Source organism: Taurulus bubalis (genome assembly GCF_910589615.1).
Source record: "Taurulus bubalis genome assembly, chromosome: 2".
Lineage (NCBI taxonomy): Eukaryota > Metazoa > Chordata > Actinopteri > Perciformes > Cottidae > Taurulus > Taurulus bubalis.
In genome coordinates this window covers 33,806,236-33,829,610 of record NC_136590.1, presented here as the reverse complement: position 1 = coordinate 33,829,610, position 23,375 = coordinate 33,806,236, and the positions used below count along the sequence as shown (strand labels likewise).

The 23,375-nt window shown below is 39.9% G+C and overlaps 1 protein-coding gene across 1 annotated transcript; it reads right to left on the bottom strand.

The window, feature by feature from the left end:
* Window positions 1-1,118: 1,118 nt before the first annotated feature.
* trpc4a (transient receptor potential cation channel, subfamily C, member 4a) lies at window positions 1,119-19,503 on the bottom strand (the record flags this gene model as incomplete). Its single annotated transcript, XM_079237845.1, has 14 exons — window positions 1,119-1,808; window positions 2,306-2,395; window positions 2,787-2,828; window positions 2,997-3,191; window positions 3,295-3,490; window positions 3,694-3,815; window positions 3,931-4,131; window positions 4,228-4,367; window positions 4,978-5,323; window positions 11,843-12,043; window positions 12,454-12,630; window positions 13,186-13,326; window positions 18,634-18,852; window positions 19,345-19,503. The coding sequence occupies 14 exons, from the start codon at window positions 19,501-19,503 to the stop codon at window positions 1,119-1,121; spliced, it is 2,919 nt and encodes a 972-aa protein (XP_079093971.1).
* Between the last annotated feature and the right edge of the window lie 3,872 nt (window positions 19,504-23,375).

Genomic DNA, 23,375 nt, shown 5'->3' with positions numbered 1-23,375 from the left:
AATCCGCGACAATCAAAGGAAATAGGGCTGTAAACTTTTTAATCAAACTATTTTTCTTTTTTTTATAAATACCTCACTGTTTTTTGGACTATAAATGACTTAGAAAACATTATTATAAAAAAAAAAAAATGTAAACACCCTAACATAAAATATTGTCTGCAAAAGTAAAATCCTAATAACATAAGCGGGCTTGTCTGCATCTGTCTGAAATTTGCATTGAACAAAAGAAAAAAGCCAAATAAAGAGTATATTTGATCTATGTTTTAATTTCTATAACATCATTCATTCAAACTAACATGACATCTAAAATGTACCAGTTAAAAACAAGCAAATCTCTCAAAATAACAAGTTTATTTTCTGATAAAACATCAATAATATGTTGCTTTAAATGGTTGATAGGCTGTGTTCATATTGTGTATTTCCCATTATTCTTCATCGGCCACATTCAACTTAACGTACGAGAATACTTGTCATGGACTGTCACTGTTAAAAGTCCCGCCGTCCTCTTCAGAAAGATGAAAATCACGATCCCAGGTTTTGCATAGAAAAACATTGACAGAATTGTTGTTGCATGATCAGAGCTTGACACATCTTTGAGAGACCGTATGCCAGTGTAAAGTGCAGAAACAGACAGAGTAAGGCAGAGAGTCGGGTCTAAAACAGAACACATCTTTTGCTTTAGTGAGATAAGGATGGGCTGAGTTAAGCGGTGTAGAGACAAACGGGAAAGGAAAAGAGGTAGAGAGAGACTGATGAAGGAAGGGCTCATGTTAGGTAAGTGACAGGGAGAGAGAACGATTAAAAATGTTTTAGGAAATAATTACTTTCCAACCAGTGGGTATGCAATAAGATGACTTTATCCTAAAATCTAAATCCTTTATGCTCACACAGAGCTCAGTTTACCGTTGCTGCATCTCCACTTCTAATATAACTGAATTTAAAACACTGAAACCAAAAGCCTCCCTGATTCTTCAAAGATCAAATATGATCATTCATTGGTAATAACTAGAAAAGTTAAGACTCTTTGCAAAACAACCTCACTTGAAACTCACATTGATTGTCTCTTTTTCTTCAGTCCAGCATTACTTGGCCTTAAGTAATATCCACGTCCCGTCAGCTTATGCTTCTTCACTGGACGACACTGACAAACATCCAGCTGCTGAGTCACTGCAGGATAAACTCTCTTTATCCTTTTCCTCTGTTTCTTTTTTTCCACCTTCATCTGATGTCTTTGATACATCATTATTTTTATTCGGGGCCTCATTTACTGCAGCTTCCTCCTTCTTTTCTGTCTGCAGGAGCTCTTTTTCATCCTTACCTCTTGCCTGATGGTCTTTGTCCTGCTGCTCTGCGTCTGAGCCCCCGGACTCCCCTGCCTCCTCTGACAAAGAGTACATGTCTCTGGAAATCTCTCCTGCACCTAATGTGGCTTCATTTCCACTCCAGTGGCGTTTCTGGAACAAGCCAAAGTCAGCGTTATCTTTGGGGGAATTTATCCTTTGGCTTTTGCTGGAGCTCTCATCAGAGACCACGAGTCCGTTAGGTAGACCGTTGGCGCTTTCAGGCGGCCTGGGTGAAGCTGTAGGACCGCCGTGCTTGAGGATGGATGTGATGAGCTTGAAACGGTTGAGTTTGCTTTTCCCCTGGCTGCTCTGAGGAGAGGGAGAAACCTTCAGCGAGGAGTTGGGGTAAGCAAGACTGGATTCCACTGAGCTCCCACTGGCCTTTGCCCCCGGAAGAGCGGGCTTCCCTGTCTTCACCATGCCCATCACCTCATAACGGAAACTGGAGATATCTTGTTTCAGCTCCTGGGAGAGCAAAGCAACAAATTAGCTCCCCTAGTAAATTAATTCATGCTTTTTTCATTCGACTATATTTGCCACAGTTGTTGGTATTTTAAGAGCGCTCTGTAGAGTATTGATTCCATTTAAACTCAGTCAATATTAAGTGTATAAAGTGTAATTCATAAAATATTGCGATAGGAATTTAGTTTTCTCACAAAAGATATAAGAACATTTTAATAGCATTTTCACGTCTTGGAAGATCTAAATCACAGTTGACAACCAACTGACAATATGCATTAAAGAGCCAAAAGTCTATACTGATAAATAATGGTTGATTTAATTCTTTCTTTCTGTGTTTGAAAAATGACATTTTATTTGATTGCTGACTAGAAATTACAGAATTTTAATTCAATCACCTTTAAACCTGATGTTACTGATTCATTAGGCTACTTGAGGGTATCTATTGTTAGTACATAATGCTTATAGATGCCTATGCTCTGCTCTGTAGGAGCTGTGCCTACCTTGAAGTTCTCTTCAGTCAGGCCTTCTTCTGTCTTAGCATCTCTGATCATGGCGGCCACATAACGTTTCACCAAGTTTCTCAGCACCTCCTACATCCGTGAAACAAAAGGCCTTAACTCTATAACATCCTCCAATATTGAATGAAAGTGTTGCTTCAATACAAATCTCATAGTCAGTCAGTAAAAAAATGACAATACACGCACAAAAGGAAACACATTTCAAGCTGCATCTCAAATAGAAATGCTACAATAACCTCCTGCAGATATGGACAAACAGGAAATCCTCTACATAGAATAGTGATGAACATCCCACTGGTTGTAATTGTTAGGCCTATTGTGTGAGATATTGCAAACACATTCTATTGACAGATGGAAAGTGAAAGTGCAGAAAGGCGCCGAGGAGCAGTGTGATCTCTCTCTCACACACACTAGCAGAGGAAAGTAATCGTTTTCAGCTTCCTTTGAAAAAGACTACATTTACCTGATACTGATGGTTTATCCTCAGGTTCTCTGCTGCTCGCCTCTGCACAGAAATCAGATACCAGAGAGGATGAGTTAGCAAATGAGTGGGAGATGAGGGAAAGGGCATATTTACTTTTTCTACTTTGAATTGATAGCATTGAAAAGTATTGATGAAAAAACAAACAGACAAGCAATAAATGTGTGTTTAAGTTTTTGACACCTGACTTACTCCGAGACTTCCAAATGTTTCAGGGCGCTTGGCTCTGGTCCTCTTGCACACTTGTCTCTTGATCCAACATATGAGGTACCAGAATGATTTGGGGCTGGGGATGATGTTGAACGGGGGTGGAAGAGTGGCCCCTTCTTCAAAGTAACTCATCCACAGCTTCGTCCTGGCAAACTTCCACTCAATGTCTGCGTGATCCTGAAATCGAAATTAGAGCACATGAATAGCACAACACATACACATGATCTGTTCCACACACTCATGCAGCTTTTGGTTTGCAGTGTGTTTCATGTGTGCTCACAGCAATGTGCTGGTAGGAGTTGTTCATCATGGCTATGAGCATGTTCAGGAGCACCACTAGTGAGATGATGTTGTAAGTGCCGAACATGGTGGCGCCGACAAACTCAGTGAACTGATGGTCAGCATCCACGTTGGTCACATACAGGCTGATGAGACCGAAGATTGACCAGAAGAGAGACTGCAGTGTCTCAAATAACCTGCAAGGGCAATAGGGAAATATATGTGTTACTCAAAGTCTGCAAAAACATCAGTTTCTCTTTAAACTTTTTTTCTCACACATTTTTGCAACCAGCAACAACACTACACACCAACACACAACTATCTTTATTTGCCACTCAATTTCACAACATCACACATCAAGACTACGCATACAAGCAAGTTTGGATTATTGTGAACTCACGTGGAGAAAGCGTTATTCTGCTCCACACAGCGGATGCCTTTGCATTTCCCCCTCTCATCTGAAGCCTTGGTCTCGTAGTAAAAGTACAACTGGTTCAGCCCGTTAGCAAATGCAAGTAGGACCTGGAGAAAGAGAGGAGAGTGTGTATGCCGAGTGGATGCAATTATTTAAGCCAATCCATGTGCTCTCTGTGCATGGCTATTTTCCCGTCTGTGTGCAAAACATGTGTGTGTTTACCAGACAGTAGATGAAGAGGAACTTCAGGATGTCCAGCAGCATTCTCCCCAGAGAGATCTGCAGTGGCCCCAGGTGAGAGTTGGCTGTGAACAGCGAGATGAGGCGCAGGGAACTGAAAATGTTTGCTATGGCGAACACTGCCTCAGCTACGAGTGTCGGGTGCCACATCTCCCACTGGTTCCTCGGTTTACTACCACTGTACTGAACAGGACAGAGGATGGAAGCATAAAGTGAGAACACAATGAAGTTACACTGCACCCGTCTTTATTTGACTTGTGTTCATAGTGAATTGGTCACCTTCGTGTAGGCTACAATTTTCAGGGAGATGGTGGCCAGGTATAGAGAGTTCATGACAAAGTCCATCAGGTTCCACCAGTCGTGGACGTAGTCTTGGAAACCGCCATCCCACATTTGTTTGATCTCTGCCCAGATGAATCCTGGCAATACAAAGATTGTCAGATCATCTGTTCAATAAATGGTATCCTCATACCATGGACACGAATGCATGATGGCGAGCAGGTAGTATTTTTAAAAGTCATTGTAGCATCCAAGGTTGTTCAAATAAAGTCTTGCAGGGGAGTGGGAGTTAGAGCTCTTCTAGCTTGGATGGGCATGGATTATACAAATGTAATATCATTTTATTAATAAGACACAATGACAATGTTAACATGCTGATGTTTAGCAGTTATAATGTTTACCAGGTTCACCATCTCAGTTTGGTATGTTTGCATGCTGACATTAGATCAGCTCCAATCACAAAGTAATGATGGCTGATGGAATTGATGGAATTACTTGTGCAGCTATTTTGTCATTAACCAATGTATTGTTCATAAACCAAATACAAATTGTGATTTGATGCTGGAGCTAGATGGACATTCAAGGGATAAAAAAAGTTACGACAATTCATTCTGCGAGGCAATTTTATGGCAATCCAATCAATAGTTGGAGAGATGTTTCCCTTAAAATCACAAATGTCGAGCTCATGGTGGCGCTAAAAGAAAAGGGATCACTAAAGTCAATAGGATGCACCGGGCTAATTTTACTCACCCAGCACCCAGGGCAGGATCATCCACTCCACAGTGGTTGGTGCGGGGCCCTGTCTGTCTTGCCTGTCCTGCTCTGTGGTGACAATGTGCTGGGAGGCGAGGAGCAGCAGGAACAGGAAGGTCAGGTAGGATGATGTGTGGCAGATGAACTTGATGAATGGCTTGCGGATGAAGAGGCCGTGGCGGCTCTTGGGTGCAATGAGGTACCAGAGAGCAAACACAGGGTAGAGGAGGCCGATGAAGACACAGGTGAAAAACTTCCCGGCCCAGTGGCGTCGCCTCCAGCCGGGGAACTCGTCATACCACCGGGACGCCAAAAGCTGCTGGCAGTTTGGCTGAGCTACAAACTGAAAGAAATAAGGGGAGAGTTATACTTTTCTGTTTGATCTATGGAGATAAAAAATAACTCCCCGTACTCGAATCTAAGGTAGGATTCCAGCAGAGAGGCAGCATCCTCAGCCTGAGGCTATTAAGTGGTTTTACACAGAAGTTAATGCCATAGTGACCACGTGCCAGAATTAGCAACTGCAGCAAGTTCCAGTTCAGAGCATACAAAGGTATGAGTGGGATGTGTTGGTGGTGTCCAAATGTAAAGGCTAATTAAAGACACACATGAATATTTTAGAAGGAAATCAAGTAAAGGCTGTCTTGAAAGAAAATTAAACTTATACAGGCTGTAAGATCAATTAAAAAGACTCTTAAAGGAACTAGAGAGTCTTGTTCAGATGACTGCATTACATTTATCAATGATTTTCTTGAGATAAAAACACAGTATTTCTTCCTGAGATGCCTGAATAAAATTTGAACTTCATTTAAAACCAACATTGTGTCCCTCACACACGACAAGTATTGCAAATGTTTGCCACATGATTAAACATGTGGGAAACATTTTGTCTTCTTTTCTGTTGTTTGGTTTGTTAGAATTTTTGTGATGTTGTGGGATCAATACCAGATGTGACTGCTGGAATGGAAAGAAGAAAGGAAATTATTGTCATGCTCCTCTTGGTAACTGCCTACAGGTTCAAAATGATCAGTGAGACCAAAATATAAATACATCAAAACTGCAGCTGTGGCTCCGCCACATGGTCTGCAGCATCATCAGCGTCTGGTGATAATCTATCCGTATCTGGAATACATTCCCGTTAAAGATAGCAAACAAACAAACTCATGCTATATTGACTGAATTACTTTAACAGCATGGGCGCATGCAAACACATTTACACAGGCACAAACAGTGTTGTGAAATATTACGCTGAGCCTTTATATCAGAGTCAAAGTGACGACCGGCACCGTTGGGTGCCAATTCACCAACTCTGCAGCCTTGTTACCATGGGAACCAGAGATCCGTAACTGCGTCAGGGTCTATGAGCAGAACTGCTCATATTTCCATACTTCAACTACAGTGTTGCCACAAAACTTGAGAGGAAATGCAGAAGAGAGGGAATATAGGAGGAGATGGATTTCATGGATGGGTGGAGAAGAAGAGGAATAGAGAGAGAGAATGAGAGCGAGAGAGAGAGAGAGAGAGAGAGAGAGATAATAGGATCAATGATACAGCTTCCACTCTTTGTATCAACATAATCTGACAATGAAAGAATAAAGAGGGAAGGGAAAAAAAAAGCTCCCTTGCTGATTCTCTCTTTTCATATGATTCCTTTGAAATTTAACCTTATTATAGACAAGATGACTAACCTCGTTAAGTTGCAACCAAGGTCTGAAGCAGACCCATGGGTGCAGGCTGAGTCTTGTAATTAAGTACCTTATGCCAGTAAATAATACCATAAAAAGAGCCATTGTTTTAAATTCTTCAGCCACTATAGATAGAATAGTTAATATCTAAAGATAGCTTTGATAGTTTTATCACACACTCATCAATGAAGCTTTCATTCCTTGTCAGTTAATTATTCCAACTTAATGATAGTGAACAAAAGAAACTTGAGATGCATGATATCTTGCCTTAATCAGCATGATACATTAAACACTGACAGCGATGCTAATGAGGTCAGAAATAAAGCTAATTAGCACCATAATTATGTATGTAGACATGCTGTGCTAGCACATGAGTTGAAATAAAAATGTAATCTCCCAAATTAGATGATGTACCTTTAAAAGTTTGTGGTTTGTCTACGTTTTTCTTTTTTTTTCACAGTATTTTATTTTATAGAAAGCAAAAGCGATCTCTCATCGTATAGATATACGTTATTATTCTTTCCTTTATTTACGCTGCCGTAACGTTTGATTTACTTAAATTCATTAAGAACAGCTTCTTTCCAATACAAACTTCTCTTTCGTTCCTTTTTCTTGGTAGAACAAATCCAAACTTGTCAAACACCTCTGTTATTTCACCCTTCCTTCGTCTGTCAAAATCACTTCCAAAACTCAGCTCTAATAAAGTGTTTGCCTCAGGTGACTGTTCACACAACTCCCCTCCTGGTCTTACGTCCCATTGAGAAAGTGCATCTCTACAACCTTTCCTGCCGCTCTCCCCTGTCAACCGTCCAAAAGTGCCCAGACAGGGATTAAACTATCAAAGTGTGAGGGTGTTTTCTAGCTCTGTGAAGACAAGTTCCCCTGCAGCATCACCAACATGAAAGCTCTGCTGAAACTCTTCGGCTTCGCTTTCACAGACACTCACTGCCAGGCATAAAACTTTCAGCTGGTTATGTTTTTTGTTGTGATTGGCTTTGATAATATAAAATAAAAATACAAACATCAAATACCAAGATAATCAACACAATTTGATAACCTTTGCTTGCATGTGTTATGTTATAAGTTTCCCTGTAGAATATATATATCTATATATATATATGTATATATATATATATAGATATATATATATATTTATCGTCCATCCATTCATCATTTGTTATAAGTTACCTCACCATGATTTACGTGAACTTCTCGCTGACATAACTGAATCAACCCACACACTGATGGTCACACGGTCTCAAGCTTTGAGAAAACAGTGTGTTATAGCACAAAAGATGGTGCTGAAAAAGATGGTCCACCGAGAAAAAGTGCCCTTGAATATGTGTACCTTTATAACATGAACTGAGTTATGCAGTAACAATCACATGTCATAAAGCACAACTTCCTCCGAGTGAAAAAAACTGTCTATAGGATAGTTTATTCTAAATACAAAATGTTTTTTTTTCATGTGGAGTTACCTTTCAATCTGAAGGCCGAGCATTGCTCAATACTGAAGGCTGAGCTGGGAAGACAGATATTTCTTTTGCAGTAAGTGCTGCGTGTTAATGGTCTTTCACTAACACTTATTCCTCTTAGTGCAATGCTATCTCCATTTGATGGAGGCAATAAAAACATCTTGCATTACCGTATTGCAGTTTTTATGACATATCACAAGGGGGCAACATCAAACTACAGCATGTACCTCTGATAATTTCACACATTAAAGAGGCAGTCTGGCTTCGCTCACACTGTGAATCTCAAATGTACTCACCTACATGTTTGCAAGTACATCAGTACAAATGAGAGTAATCCTGAAACCCTCAGGGAGGTAGTTGGGATAATCTGCACTTTATTGTGTTACTGATCAAAATGTATCTGATTTGGCCTCCCGCTGCATTAAAGCGGAGACAGCTCTGTTTGTCTTCTCTTTAGACCGGAGGCCTGTGGAGATTTCTTTTTAGACCATTATAAATTGGGTTTCTAAACCCTGGGATACAAAAAACGTAAGCGAGCGTTCATGCATACAACGCACATAAGAGGGTTAAGAGTTGAAATGTCTTTCAGCTTCTTTCAGCTGAGGGTCAAAAACATGCTCCTGTGACTCACTGTCACATTCATCCACAGCCAGTACTATAATAAAAAAAATCATACATTCAGGTTGAGTGTCATGCCAATTATAGGAGCCTGAGTGTTTGTCTGGAAAATTGCTGAAAGAGATTTTTTTTAATCACACCACAGACAAAATGCCCTGAACACTGACTGCTCTCTGAAAAAATAAGCCTTTCCAGTCCAACTAAGCGTGGGGGTGAAAACCCAGTGTGGCTTAAAGTTCATATGTCAGGGGCACAAAGCAATCCCTTTAAATTCCTCTGTGAGTGTGTTTGTACATGTACACATTTGACCTTCTCAGGAGACTGCAGCAGAAAACACTGTGCTATAAGACAGATCTACTGTAGGATTTCAACTGCAAATTCTCATTTAGGTGGCAATTATATGGTCAAAGTATTATAAGCTATGTAATACTTCACACATTTTACACACTTAAAACTTTTCTTCTCTTTCAGTCAAATTAACTATTTACTGAACAAATATCCCACAAAATACTACACCTTTTGTCACAGCGCTGCCAAAACAACTGTTATTAATGTTCATGAAATATTTGCTTGTGCGGTTGAATTTATATTAAATCCAGTTTCAAACAACCTCCATGACAGTATCTTCACTCCACATACTACAGAGGTAAAACCAGGATTATATATTCCGCGAGAAATCTGTAAATCAAGTGATCAAAGAATATTAGATTAGATATTCCTTTATTAGTCCCGCAGTGGAGGAATATTTGGGGAATTAGTTGAAACTAACTTGGAAACAGGTTAAAATATGTTTAAATGCTTTTGCTGCAATTTCTGATTTTCACTTGTTGAAAAACAGCTTTGGATATTTCTACATTTAATACAGTACAGCACTCTATAACAGTTTCCAGCAACACTTGCACGAGGCCCAATGAGTATTTCTAACAAAATAACCGTACGCTGCAATGACTGTTAAACAATCTAGACAGCTGGGTCATTTATCATTTAAAAAGGACAGCTGGGTGGATTGTTACCCATATCACGAGGCACTGTCCTCTGTGCAATCAAGGGGTGTTATAGATAGGATGCAGGAAAAGGGCATATTATTGGGACGTCTTCTGAATAATTAAAGAAACCGGGGAGATGGGATGTGTGGTAACAGTTGAGGCAGCGGCAGCAAGAGGGGATGCCTGCTTACGCTTTTGTGAAATCAGGGATTTACTCCCACAACAGAGCGGCTGGGTAAGATGGCAGGTGACTGTCCATCATCATGTACACCTGTTTCACTATTTATAATTGGCCCTTTGAGACGACTCAACAGTCTCACTCGCCAAATGTGTCTGATGCGCAGCAACTGGATGGATGAGTGAGGAAAGAGCAGAGTCATAAATCGAGACGCCTCCAAAAGTGCATCTGCTCTAAGCAAAGATAGATGAAGGAATTATGAAACGCTCCTGGGAGTAATGTGTTGGCTCCCTCATCATTTTGCTTCACCTTTTTATTCAGCGGAACCCTTATTTGACCCCTTTCTGTTGCCTGAGGAAACCATCAGCCATCCCATGACTTAGCAACACTATAACCGGGCTTCCTGCATTCTCATTACATCCCATTAAACCCAGAAGGACGGCTAATGCATCAGTTAGATGATTTTCTGGTAACCTTTTTATGTTCACCCACAGCACTAAGCTTTTAAAAAGTGCTGAAAAAGTACATAATTGTAAAGTGATTACAGCCATAACTAACTAATTATAAAAGAATCAATATGCAGATTTATGTTCTTGTCAACATTTTTCCATCTATATCTGAAAAGGGAGAATTCTAGCCATAATAAATATTATCCATGCTGAATGTTTATATACATATGACATTTACAAACTTATTAGGAATTAGAATGCACCTTTTAATTAGCTTTTTCTCCATACAAATTATTCCTGTCTCTACCTGACAAACACTTATCACACAACGGAAACACAAGCATGGAGTCAGTGGACTGTTCAGAGAATCCTGCTGTGGAGTTATCAGGTTTGAACCATTTCCCTCATACTTATTCATAAATGTTTTTGAAATGCAATTGAGGTTCTACAGAGTTGCTGAATAAAACGGTCCAATTTATTGGCTAGCTTCGTGAAACTGAAATTATCACTTAATTCATGCCTGTTCGCCTGCACATTAAAACCCACATGTACTGTACATGTTGTGCATTAAATATCACAGACTATTATAGAGCACGTGTTTAACTGGAACTAGAAATTCAGCAACAGGCGTTTGCCTTTTCAGTGACATAATGCCTGACTTGATTTGATTTGAATGAATAAACACCATTTTGTGTCGCTATTCACGTGCTATTTTAAGAAAGTAGACATTCTGAATCAACAGCTACAGTTTCAAGTTTGACATGAAATCAAGTGTTACTTTGCCATTTTCATGCTTTGGTCATGCAATTCAAGCTTTGCATCTCTTGAGCTGCCAAAGCCAAAGGAGATCTGAATCAGTGTCTGGCACAATACAACAAATGGCCTGATGCTAATCTAACATCATTACCAGCTTGTATTGGCTGCAGTAACACCTGTGAGAAGACATTGGCTTGGTGCAGCAAATACAGGAGGCTTGGCAGTCTTACCCGGGTATCCGGCATCAAAATCTAACAACAAGATGTACAGTAGATAACGTAGTAAACAATACTGGACAGGAGGGGAACAAATTAATACGAGAGGAGAAGCCGGAAAAAAAACAAGAGGATTTCTTCCATTACTTTCTATAAAATAAAGAAGCAACTTTTTCTTTGTCTTTAATGTTTTGTCCTTCAAAGATTATGAAGTTATTGTGTTTTAATTGTGATATGAATGAATGAATATATACTTTATTAATCCCGAAGGACAGAAAATAAGATATCAAAACAGCAAGGATGAAAGATATATACAATAATAATACCAATAAAAATAAAATAAAAATAGCTTGGTGATTATCAAATTAACTACATGTCACAATATGAAACTCACTCAATTAGCCTCACAGCCTCTGCCATCTGATCCAGTCAGAAAGCTATGATTTAGTCTTTCAACATGAACTGAATATCTTGTACCAAATAGTATATCACATGCTTACCTCTTTTTGGTGGTACTTGATAGCTAGTTTGAGTCTTGCCAGGTCATTGTTGCCCTCTTCATCCAATACATTGAAGTCATCTCTGTAGTTAAGGATCATCTCCAGCTCTCTGGAGCTTCTTGTCTGGTCCAACAGGTCCTTGGCAAACTGTTTACACTGCTGAGACAGCTCCTCATACTCTGATTTGAACTCATTCTCCACCTTAAAAAAAGTGTATACACAATACAGATACCGCTAACATCAAGAGTCCTGCGAGAACCTGGCAGCTGAACTGTAAGTCAATATATTAAAAACATTTTTGAGGACTGGTCTAGAAAGTGGTGTTTCTACATTGAATCTTGGATCTGTGAATTGCGTGTCTTGAAAGCATCTGGCACTTTTATTTGCTATTTTATGTTAAGAACTGATAAGAATCCAGTTTTTTGTAATTATTTCTGTGAATTTTTTTTTTTTTAAAATATCAGATGACATTTACCGAGAGCAACTTATATTAATACTGGGCTAATAAATGGACAGGCCATTGCATGTTACATACATAATGGTATTATGAGAGAGCACAGGCAGGTTAATGAATGCACCATAATCAAATCCTAGGAAAGGACGTTCCTCACCTTGCTGAGCTCCTGCAGCTCCCAGCTGAGCCTGAACGCCGTGAGGAAGGGGTCCTCGCTGGAGAGCGCAATCAGCGAGGGACTTGACAGCGCTTTGTAGATATTAAGGCGGGAACGCGAGTGCCGCAGGCTGTCCACGTCTGAACTAGACACACACTCCACACAGTTACAGCGCACCTGCAGCATCAAACAAAGCATAGACATATGTTAATGAGGCTTCCCAGCATTTAGGACTAGCTAACTGGATATGTTGTTAGACATTTTAGGCCCAATCAATGAATTGTTGACCCATAAATGTTTTGCATATTTATACATGATATCAACATTTTTCAGTTTTGTTTCTCAAGTCAACTGATCATAATCTGAAAACTCCTGGGCTATACCGGAATCAGAAGACATCAAGTTGGTGTCAAATATTTGATTATATCTTAGAAAATAGGATCCTAATACAAATACTTTATGACATACTGTAGTCAGTGTATACTACTATGTAACTACCTTACTTAAAATACAAATTGCTGCTGTTAAGTAAAAATCTAGTAGCGTATCATCGGAATCGATTCTATTTATTGACTCATAAAACACCTTCATAAGCCCATTGGATGTAGTGTCAAAACTGCATTTTAATCTTCATCAACACAAGACTTTTGTTTGCTACCAGAACGTGTGTTGATATTTTGGCGATACAGGGGATCACAGTGGTAATACAAAAAATACAAATGGTATACCCACCTCGTGAGGCTGCGGCATAGATACACCTTTCTGCACCAGAAGCTTGATAATTTCATAGTTGTTGGTGTGCGCAGCGAGGATGACGGGAGTGATGTCAGGGGTGAAGTCAGAGAACTGCTTGTCCAATAAGATAGGAGGAACCTGTGAAAGCAGAGCAGAACAACTTTAACAATACGTATATTGAATGACACTTTCAAAGCTGTAATTTGGCTTTGGCCATTATGTGATCTATTACCAATTTAAAGGCTTCTGTCAGCTTTAACTGACACGCTCTGACATACTCAGCACACAGTGGAAGCGCAGTAATTGGTTTGGTTAAACATAGAGCCGAAAAGATCTTCTGTTCCCCTCAGAGAACCGTTCAAAGGTCTTGACAGCAAAGTTAAATTAAATAGGCAGGAACGAAAAAACAAAACATTACAGCTTTTGACATCAGCAATGAAAACAGTTCAAATGCCAGCAAGCAGTGGTGCCCTTGGTCAAAGTCACAGACAAAATGCCGTCCATATCAAGACAGCTGTAAAGGGTGTTGGCCTAATCGTAATAAAAAAACATCAGTATTTCACACATTTCACAGGGAATCATTATGCTCAGAGAGAAACTCATTCCACCTATTGCTCTTATCACCCACTCCAGCTAAGCCCTTCTGCTATTCCCATGTCATTCAGTGGGGATGTGCGGCTGCGGGCTGCAGAGGAGTAAGCTGGCCCCTTTCACTTCTTTTAATTGAAGTACTATTATCTGATCCTGCGGTGAGGGAGAACAGTGGGAGAGAGACAGAATAGTCAGAGAATTGTTGGAGGATAACCATGTGAAGGGTTAGGACCTATTTAGCAACTTGATATAAGACAGAGGAATGATAAAAGGGGAAAGTGTATTGAGAGAATTTTACTCCAACTAATGTTAAAGACATGAAAGTCTAGTACTCTAAAAGCAGGTCCTCTTTAATTAAACTGGAACACAACCACGGAAGTGTAACAGCTTTGTTGCTGGGTAACAATGTGATAAGTTGTAATGTCAAATATCAAAACTTTGTCAAGCAGTTTACTCAACCACCTACATTAACTCACATATTCCAATTGTCATATATAAGTGTAATACTCAGTGTAAGAGCCAAATGTGGAGATGAAACTATGTTACTATATATGTACACTGGGTGGCGCTGTTCTGTGGTCCTGGGCTTGCCTATATGGTCAATTAGAGCATTATTGATGGCAAGTGTTGGCCCCAGAAAAGGGCAATGGGTTTTGCCGCTTTCGCGTTAGGACTGTTATGCTTCTAACAACCGAGCGTTAATTGTTGGCATCAAGGGACTGGCTATATGTTATACCACGGCCGAAGAGAATAAAACTATCTTATACATCACAACATGCCCTTCCGTGGATCATTTATCTGATCAAAACACCTCAGTAGCCCAAGTATCAGACTGGGCTCCTTTAACAGTCAGTGTTTGTGTTGACATAAACCCTTGAAAACTGACTGTATTAGTGTATTTAAGGGACAGTCAGAGGTTTTGATAAACTGAAAAAACTGGCAATATGCTGATATTGGTCTCTCAGAAGCAACTGGGTGTTCTCATCTGAGAGCAGGAGAACTTCTACTGGCAGCTTTCTATTAGAGAAGCCATATGTTGCAGTAAAACACAGTTTGGTGACAAAGGACACGTGGAAAAAAAACCGGTGACAGCTTTTATGTGAGTCTTACTATGAGTGGATCCACTTTATAGGAAAGTTGAGTAGGAAACAGTGTTGTAAATCGATATATACAGCACTGGTTCATGTATATATTGATCTAGTAGGGACATACACTTAGTTACTCTTGTAATCATGGGAGGCAGCACGAAAAGCATGAAATAACAGGACTTAGAGTGTACAGACATGCTAGCCTCTGTGTGACACAGCAGTGCATTGAGCTAATAGTAACATTTAGGGAAAGTCAGTGTTTCACCAAAGTCATTCACTTTCATCCTCTGGATGCCACGGATTCTGTAGATTTTGTCCCAATCCATTTGGTAGATGCTGATAAATGTCCTTGAATAAGTGAAAACTTTGACCTGCTGGTTTCACTAAATGAAATGTAAGTCAATGGATCACTGACATCTTTAAAATGAATCCTCTGGGGACCATGCAAGATGTCATAGAAATCCACTTTGTTGAGTCTGAACCAAAGTGGTAAACTAACTGAGCCATTCATAGAATATAGATTCTTTTTTATTCTAAAAAAAAAAGACTGCAAGACAATATTTAGGACAATATCTGAGGTTTACTGTACCGTAGGCTGTTTGAGAAATGTTTCACTTTAAAGTGCATCATGAATAGAAACAGGAATAGTATCAGTGAAACTCTTTGAGAAACAACCTATGAATATTTTTTATCCAGGGTATTGGTTCATTTTCTCGAAGAGGTTTCATCATCCATATTGCACCCAAAAGTAATTTTACATTTGGAAACTAACTACTTGTGTCGTTCACTCTTCGAGCAGTCACAGTGAAGCAGCAACTACAAAGAGTAGCAGAGAGTCACGTCTGAGAGTCGTCATATTTCGCAGCGGAGTGTGATCTAATAAACTATATACTCTGTTCTCCGAGTGGGAGGAGGAGGGACATCAAATAATCCACATCAAACAGCCGTGGCCTATGCCCGAGCACGGAACAATAGGAGTGCAGGCTAGATGTGAAGTTATGATAATAATTGGGAAAATAAATTAAATTATAACCCACTTGTCAGTGTAATGCATATGTGTTAGGATGAGGCATCCACCGTCAGCACATTCATTAAGATAAGCACCTGCAAAAGCACAGTGTTTCTTTTCTTTACACTGTGCTCCTTTCCTACCAAATCAAAGACGCTGTTTAGATGAATAAAATGGGACACTGAGCAGTCCTGTTTTTGAGTGACACTGCAGAAAACAAACTCAAGTCTTTGTGGATTCAAGCAAGCGTGATTATGCTTATTCTGTTATATGTAAGAAGCAGAGGGATTTTCTTATGTAACTATCTTTATGTAGTTTGCAGAGTAACCCATAAAACAATGAACAAAATATGAAAAGACAGATGGAAAAAAGAAAAGAAAACTACAACACAGAAGCACCCTAAGGCCCTTATAATTGAGGAACACTGGGAGCTCCAGTGTCTGTGCCTCTGACAGATGCATATCTGTGCTCAGAGGATAATACATGAAGCTGTTTAAAATGCTGATATCCAGTGCACTCCTCAGTTGAAAACAAATAACAACACTTGAGAGATTATTACAAACACATCATTCAGACAGCTTGCAAAATAGAAAGACAAACACACACACAATTCCAGCAAGGCATAAATTAATCTTCTTATTAATAAATCTCAGAGAAGACAATGGCAACAGATATAATCTACTTTTCCCAGGCAGCCTTTTAAGATAATCAATGAGCTTCTCTTTAGGAAATTTGGTGTGATCTATTTTCATAACCTACTCATGTGATGGGAAGAAGCATAAGCGCCTGAGCAATGGAGCACTATTCAATTAGGGAGAGCAAAGTTATAGTTTTGCTACGCAACATTTTGTTCTTTACTTTCACAGAAATGCCGAACTGATTTGTGAGTCAATGTTTGTCAGCAAGCCCACCAAAGGTGAGCCCACTGACCGGACAGGATCCGTCTGTGGAGATAGGACATTCACAAAATAGCTGAATCATAGAGTCGGCCCTTTTAAGTGTAAACATGGCTATTTTGCACTAGCCCTGTTGATTACATTTTTGGGGGATCATTTGGGATGTAGTGGGTAAACACAATATAAACACAGTTTATCCATCTTTTTCAAATGCACCATGGGGTCAACACCTTTTCATGAGTTTTCCATCACTTAAAGCTAGAGTTGGTAATTTCTTCAAAAACACTTTTGTCATATTTGTTGAAATTCTCTTTACATCCCGACAGCAATCATTAAATCAAATGCATTGAAAAAAATTAAAAAAGATCCAGTATCTGTGGCAGTCGCTGTATTACTTAGCCCGTTGAATCATTTCATTCGGCTATCTTCCTCCCTCCACACAACAGCCCACCCTTACACTAACTCATCTTTTCTAGGTGTCCAGAACTGACAATGTTGTATTTTTCCAGGTTTTCTCCCTCCTTTTAAATCATAATCAGGTGCTCATGAGAAGAAGCACAATTTTACAAAGACATTAAGCGAAATGCGGCAGCTGATAGATGTCACAGGTGAGGGGTTCAGGCGGATATTTTTGGCCTCATTCTCCCTCCATATCTCTCCATTTAACAAACAAGCCTGAGCTCTCTCTTGTGCTCTTTTGTTCCCTCATATATGCTTCCTTTCCCTTTCATTTTCCCTTTTCCCCCCTCCTATTTCACTTCATATTATCAAACACAGCTTCTAATGGGAACAGCTTCTAATGGGAACAGCAATAACATCCCCTCTTCACTTGATCGATGAAGCCAAAAACATCTGCTCCTTTGTGGTTTATGGTGCATTACTGCAGAGAACTGGGGAAAAGAGCAAGTGCATGTTCCAGTGTGTACAGTGTGCACACAGTGCATGTATGGCAGGGACAATAACAAGAAAAGGCTTCTTGAGTTGAGAGCAATAAGTGCAAAAGTGGACCAATCTGAAATGAATTAGACAGTATGTGGTTGTTGATGATAGCAATTAAAGCTCTTAACAAGCACTTCTCAAAGACGAGAGGAAGGCTGCAGCATTCTCAAGCTAAAATTCTTCCAAGATTTTGAAAAAATAAATATACTGTAACTAAAATGTCGGCAACTTATTTTCTCTCAGTGAACACACTCATTAAATGTCTTTCTGTAAGACCTGTTCATTTTCCAAAAGACAGAACAAGTCTTGTTTAGACAGCCTTTTGAAGTGGCAGCTTTTGTTGTTTCCAACTATACTGGGTCAATTATTTGAGATGGTATAAAAAGCTTCAAGCAACTGCATTCAGCTTGTAAGCTACACAATGAGCACTGCACTTTATAACATTCAGTGGTTTGTTATTTAGGCCACATTGCATTCATTGTTCTATAGTGGTTGAGACACAAGAGTTTTTGTTATTAATTTACTTTTATAAATCACTGTTCATACATGTTATGATAAGCAGTACATGAGCTGTGAGCGGTGCATTAGTGCATCTGTCTAATGTCATATTCTCTTGGATAAAAGGTTATTATACATTTGACACATAACACTGGCACAGGTCTTTTCCAACACAAATAGGATCACATACAGTGCATCAATGACAAAAAATATAAATAAATTGGTACGAAACTGACCAAAACATGATTTGACAAACTGAAAAAAAAGAATGCATTTCTTTTGGAGAGAAAGTAAACATCAACAATCCTAGTTTATCTCTTAGAGTCCCCCAGCCTTGGCAGCAGCTCACTGCCTGTGCACTGACACGGTCCTTCCTCATGAATAAAACACTCTTAACGTAAAACCTCTTGCATCCCCTCCTCACCTGCATGCCACCACTATGCTTCTTGTGATTTAGCAGCAGCTCCACAGCTCCCACCACTTCCTTTCGGATCGCGTGCAGCAGGGCATCGCCGACGTAGACGTTAAAGCTCAGCACGAGTTCGATAATTTCCAGGTTCTCGTTCTCAATGGCAATCAGCAGAGCCGTGCGGCCGAGGGGGTCGATGCAGTTGATGTTGATCTTGAAATAGATCTCGGCCTCCTGGCAAAAGGTTGTGATTGAAAGTCAGGGTTTGTTTCAAGAGCTACTCTGGGACTTTGTTAAACAGAAGAACAGTGTTTAAAAGGGGAAATAGTAATTGACAGCGAATACATATTGATTGTTTTAAATGTTAACACCTCACACCTTTCAGATCTGACAGAACTCAAGTCTACAGAGTGGTGCTCTGAGAGAGAGAACAGGTACCCACAAGTACCGTAGGACCACCAAACAGCTGGTGTCTAGCAATATGCTGTGTCTACTCAAGATCTGACACCTGTCAAGGCAAATAAATGCCCCTGATGTTATTGGAAATGAGTAGAGGATAATCATGGCTGCACATTTCACCCATAAATCTTCAAATATTTTCTAAATCAACACAATTAGATTAAGGTTTTAATTCCCATCCACCCATCCATCCATAATTTAGAGGTTCAGTGTGGCTATATTTATCACATTATCCATTCTTCTATGGACTTCCATGGGCACACATACCTCCAGAGCCTGTTTAACACTAGCGTAGTCTCCCTTCTCCACAGCTCCAAGGTAGGCTTTCTCCAAAGGTGACAGCTCCGACTCGGACCGCACTATCCTCAGCGGGATGCGGTCCCGGTACGAGGAGCTGTTAGTCCTCCGGTAATACAGCTGTGACATCTCCCTGGGCTTCAGCTTACCAGCACTCTGCAAACACTGCTACAGCTGCTGCCAATCTGGAGGGGTTCACACTAGAGGGGACAGGCACAAAGGTGTGAAAGGAAGAAGACATGTTGTTGGTATTGACTTTCAAAAGAAAGAAAAGATGAGAAGACGACAGGAGCAGAGGTGAATGGATTATAGAGACAGAGAGAGAGAGATGAAGGCCTAATGTGTTTCAGCTGAAATGGATGATAAGATCTTAAATTCTTGAATTAATGACTTAATGCCATTAGTGATGCTTGCTAATTGATTGACATCAGCTGACTTAGTGGTTGCCTGGTGACAGCAAAATGATGCTTTCAGCACTGTGCAGAAGACAGGGAAATAGTGTTCATAATTGCATAAATAAGTAGCATTCGTAAACTGTTTCTGCGAAGGTCATCCTAAAGGTGATGTAACCGTTTGGATGTCCTCAGACTATGCAACCATAATAATGAGATCAGTCTTAAACAATTATTAGAAGTGAGTTGACGATATCCACTGAGCAGGTGTGCAAAAAATTAATACAAACACAAGGGATCGGACATTTTCTATTAATTATTATCAATTCTTTAGAGGATTTAAAACCACAGGGGACGGAGGAAAGAAAACAGGGGGTGCAGGAGATGGAGAGAGTGAAAATTAAAATATTAAACAAGAGAAAGTGTAAGAGGTTACATATTACTGAATATAAAAAAGGAGTTGAAGTTGCTAGTGCGTAATGCCACCTGTCTCTTCACTATGTTAGGACAACTCATTACTGCTCTCCACACTGCTCGTGTGTCTCTATTCAATAAATAATGAGTGGATTAACAGCAGCCCAATTAGTTTATGAGAAAAAGAAGGAAAAAAGAAAAGAAAAAAAAGAAAAGAAAACATAGCTATTTTCTAAAATAACACATTTTAAGGAAAGTTTTTTGTAAAAAACTCTATCTTGCTTTCTTGCTGAGAGCTAGCTTAGCACAAAGACTGGAAACAGAGAAAAGTGCCTCGCCAAGCTCAGCCATCAGGTGAGAAATTACGCCGAACAGCAACTCTAAAGTTCACTAATTAGGAGATTATTGTTTCTTCCATCTGCACAAAGAAGAGTAAAAACAGCATGTTGTGATTTGACTGCGGTTACTTGCTTAACTATTGACAAGACTTCAGGAAGTTACTCCCAGCCAACGTAACGTACTGTCAAGACATGGGAGAGGTTCAGGTTTTGAACTAGCGACCCTAATGTGGCCACATTCTGATGTGCTGAAAGAGCAGGAAATTATGGCTTGAATGCAAGTAAAGATATAGCACCAAAGTAGTGGAGATCAAGAGAACATCATGCAGTTCCTAAGCAACATTTGTCCCCATTGTCACCTGTCATCTCCTCTTTCACTCAAGGTAGCACTAGGGATGCCCTATGGTGCCTCTAATTTCCCTCCTTTCAAGAAGGAAACTGCATCGTGAAAAGAAAGACTTGCTCCACTGAGGACGTGTTCTACTGGAGGTGCTCTGTTGGTAGAGCTCAGATCCTGGCCATTAGTTTATTATATTGGTATAGCGCTTTGTGAAACATTGTCACTTTGAATAAAAGAAAACCTCTGAACTGGCCAGACACGGACCCTGCAGTGCAGTCATTATTGACACTAAATATCTATCTCCAGAGGGTAAAGTATAAATCATGCACTTTGCAGAAAAAACATGATTATAAACATGTTTTGTTATTTAAATATTCAACTCTATTTTAAAGTACATTTCTCACTACGAGACAAGGTCAATAGTCTATTTCACTTGTGTGTGTCTTAGTTGTGATTTCTAGATGCACCGTTACACTGGGGAACATAACGGATAAACAAAAGTATGCTTTAGTGTTTGTTGGACAGATGTCTTGTAGCCGATACCAGGGTGTTTGCTGCGCTTATAACGCTGTTGTTATTTAATTTGGCTTTTTCCAATTAAAAAAACACCCTGATTGTGGGACTTGGGACATAAATTGCCTCAAAATACAGCAGCTATAAAGTAAAAAGCTGCTCACTGAGCAAAACACAAGTGTATTTGTGGACGGTCTGCTGATATCAGTGTGTGCTATTATTGAAACACACACATGCTCAGCTTTTTATGCAGAGGGACATTTTTCTAGTCTAATCACACTTTCCTGGAATCAATAAATGATTTAAATAGAAAATCGGCGGTGTTGCAGAGTGCAGAGTTGCAGAGTGCAGCACCACTCAAGAGTAGAGAGGCAGGGACTATATGTTGGGCAAGTTGAGCTATCCAGCAATTCAAGAAGCCCATTTACAGAAGCCTGTCCAGTGTTTACATGATCAGTAAATCAACTATAACATTGTCCAGCATTCATTAATTAACGACAGCAGGTCAATTGGCAGACTGCTTGTGCCATTTCCAAAGAATGGAGCCATGCTTGCACTCACAGGTGAGATTTTGACATTTTTATTTCTGTGTTTGTGCGTGAGAACGCTTACAGGAAATAACATGGATGGAAATAAAAATGGTTGCTTCTTATACCTGCTAGGGCCCTTCGTCAGTTGCAAGCTGAGAGACCCTGAAGGCAACAAGTTACATCTGATATATTTATAGTCTAGTCCCGTCTGGCGTGAAAAGCCTTTATCAGACACATTTTCAAGTAGCCTACATTGGCGCAAAAACCTTGGGGATGTTGGCCAATAAACTTCGTTCACCAAGATCAACGTTCTTCCTTTTGAAAATAGAATATCCCGACACCACGTGAGGACAAATAAAACACATGTTTCAAGCTTAGAAAAATTAATTCGCGTCAACTTCTTAATAGCTTACCCCAAATGTGAAACTGCAGTGTGGCTCTGCATGAAGACCGTTAGTGTGTTAGTGCCTTGTGATGCCAGTCCGTCTTTCTCTTGGTTTTCAGTCTAGTCTGCCTTCTCCCATCTCGTTTTTGGAGACTTGAAGGTATCTCCACTATCCATCCAGATTCGGTCAGCCTTCATCACGACTTCCACTCGGTCTTATTTTGGGGTGAAAACGCAGACCGGCGCACTCCGCCTTCAGCTCACCGCGCAAGAGACGATAAAGCGACAAGTTTCCTCGGTGGATTGCACCTGCTTCAGCAACGCGTCCAGTTTCCCCCGCGGCGTATTTTCACAGACGTTCGTTCCCACTCGACTTATCCACCTGTTGGGGGACGATTGAGCGAAAAGCAGCGCCTCCAGGAATAAAGGAAGCGCAGCCAGATGTCTGGCGAGCTGGATGCAGAGCGCTGCTGCAGACTGGTCGTGCGCACTTGGAGACGCATTGAGCTCTGTGGCACTGCAAGACGGGAAAATCATCCAAACAAGCAACTCAGCCAGACATTCAATGCAGTCTCTCCTACAAACTAATGAAAATCACACCGCACATACACAGTTCCAGTTTCCCATTTATCTTTCCCTGTTCTAGAAATGACATCCAGACATAGCGGATGATTGTCAGAGCATAACCTTTGATATTACTTAATCTATTATGGTATTAGGGCTAGTTGTTTTACACAGACAGCAAAACACAATTCTGCATTCACATATATATATATATATATATATATATATATATATATATATATATATATATATATATATATATATATATATATATATATATACAGCATACGTGTTTCACTTTCATTTGATGGTCAACCAGTGAAATACTTTACAAACTGAAATATATACACATACTTTACTAACTGAAACAGGGTTAAATCTCAGCAATTGTATGTGTTTATTACTTAATCAGGCTTAAATCAAGTTCCATCCAGTTACGACTTATTTATCAGTGGACTGGTCACACTGCATGATGTTGGAGTTATATATTAGGGCTTGCCCACTAATTTCTTCACAACAGTTTAT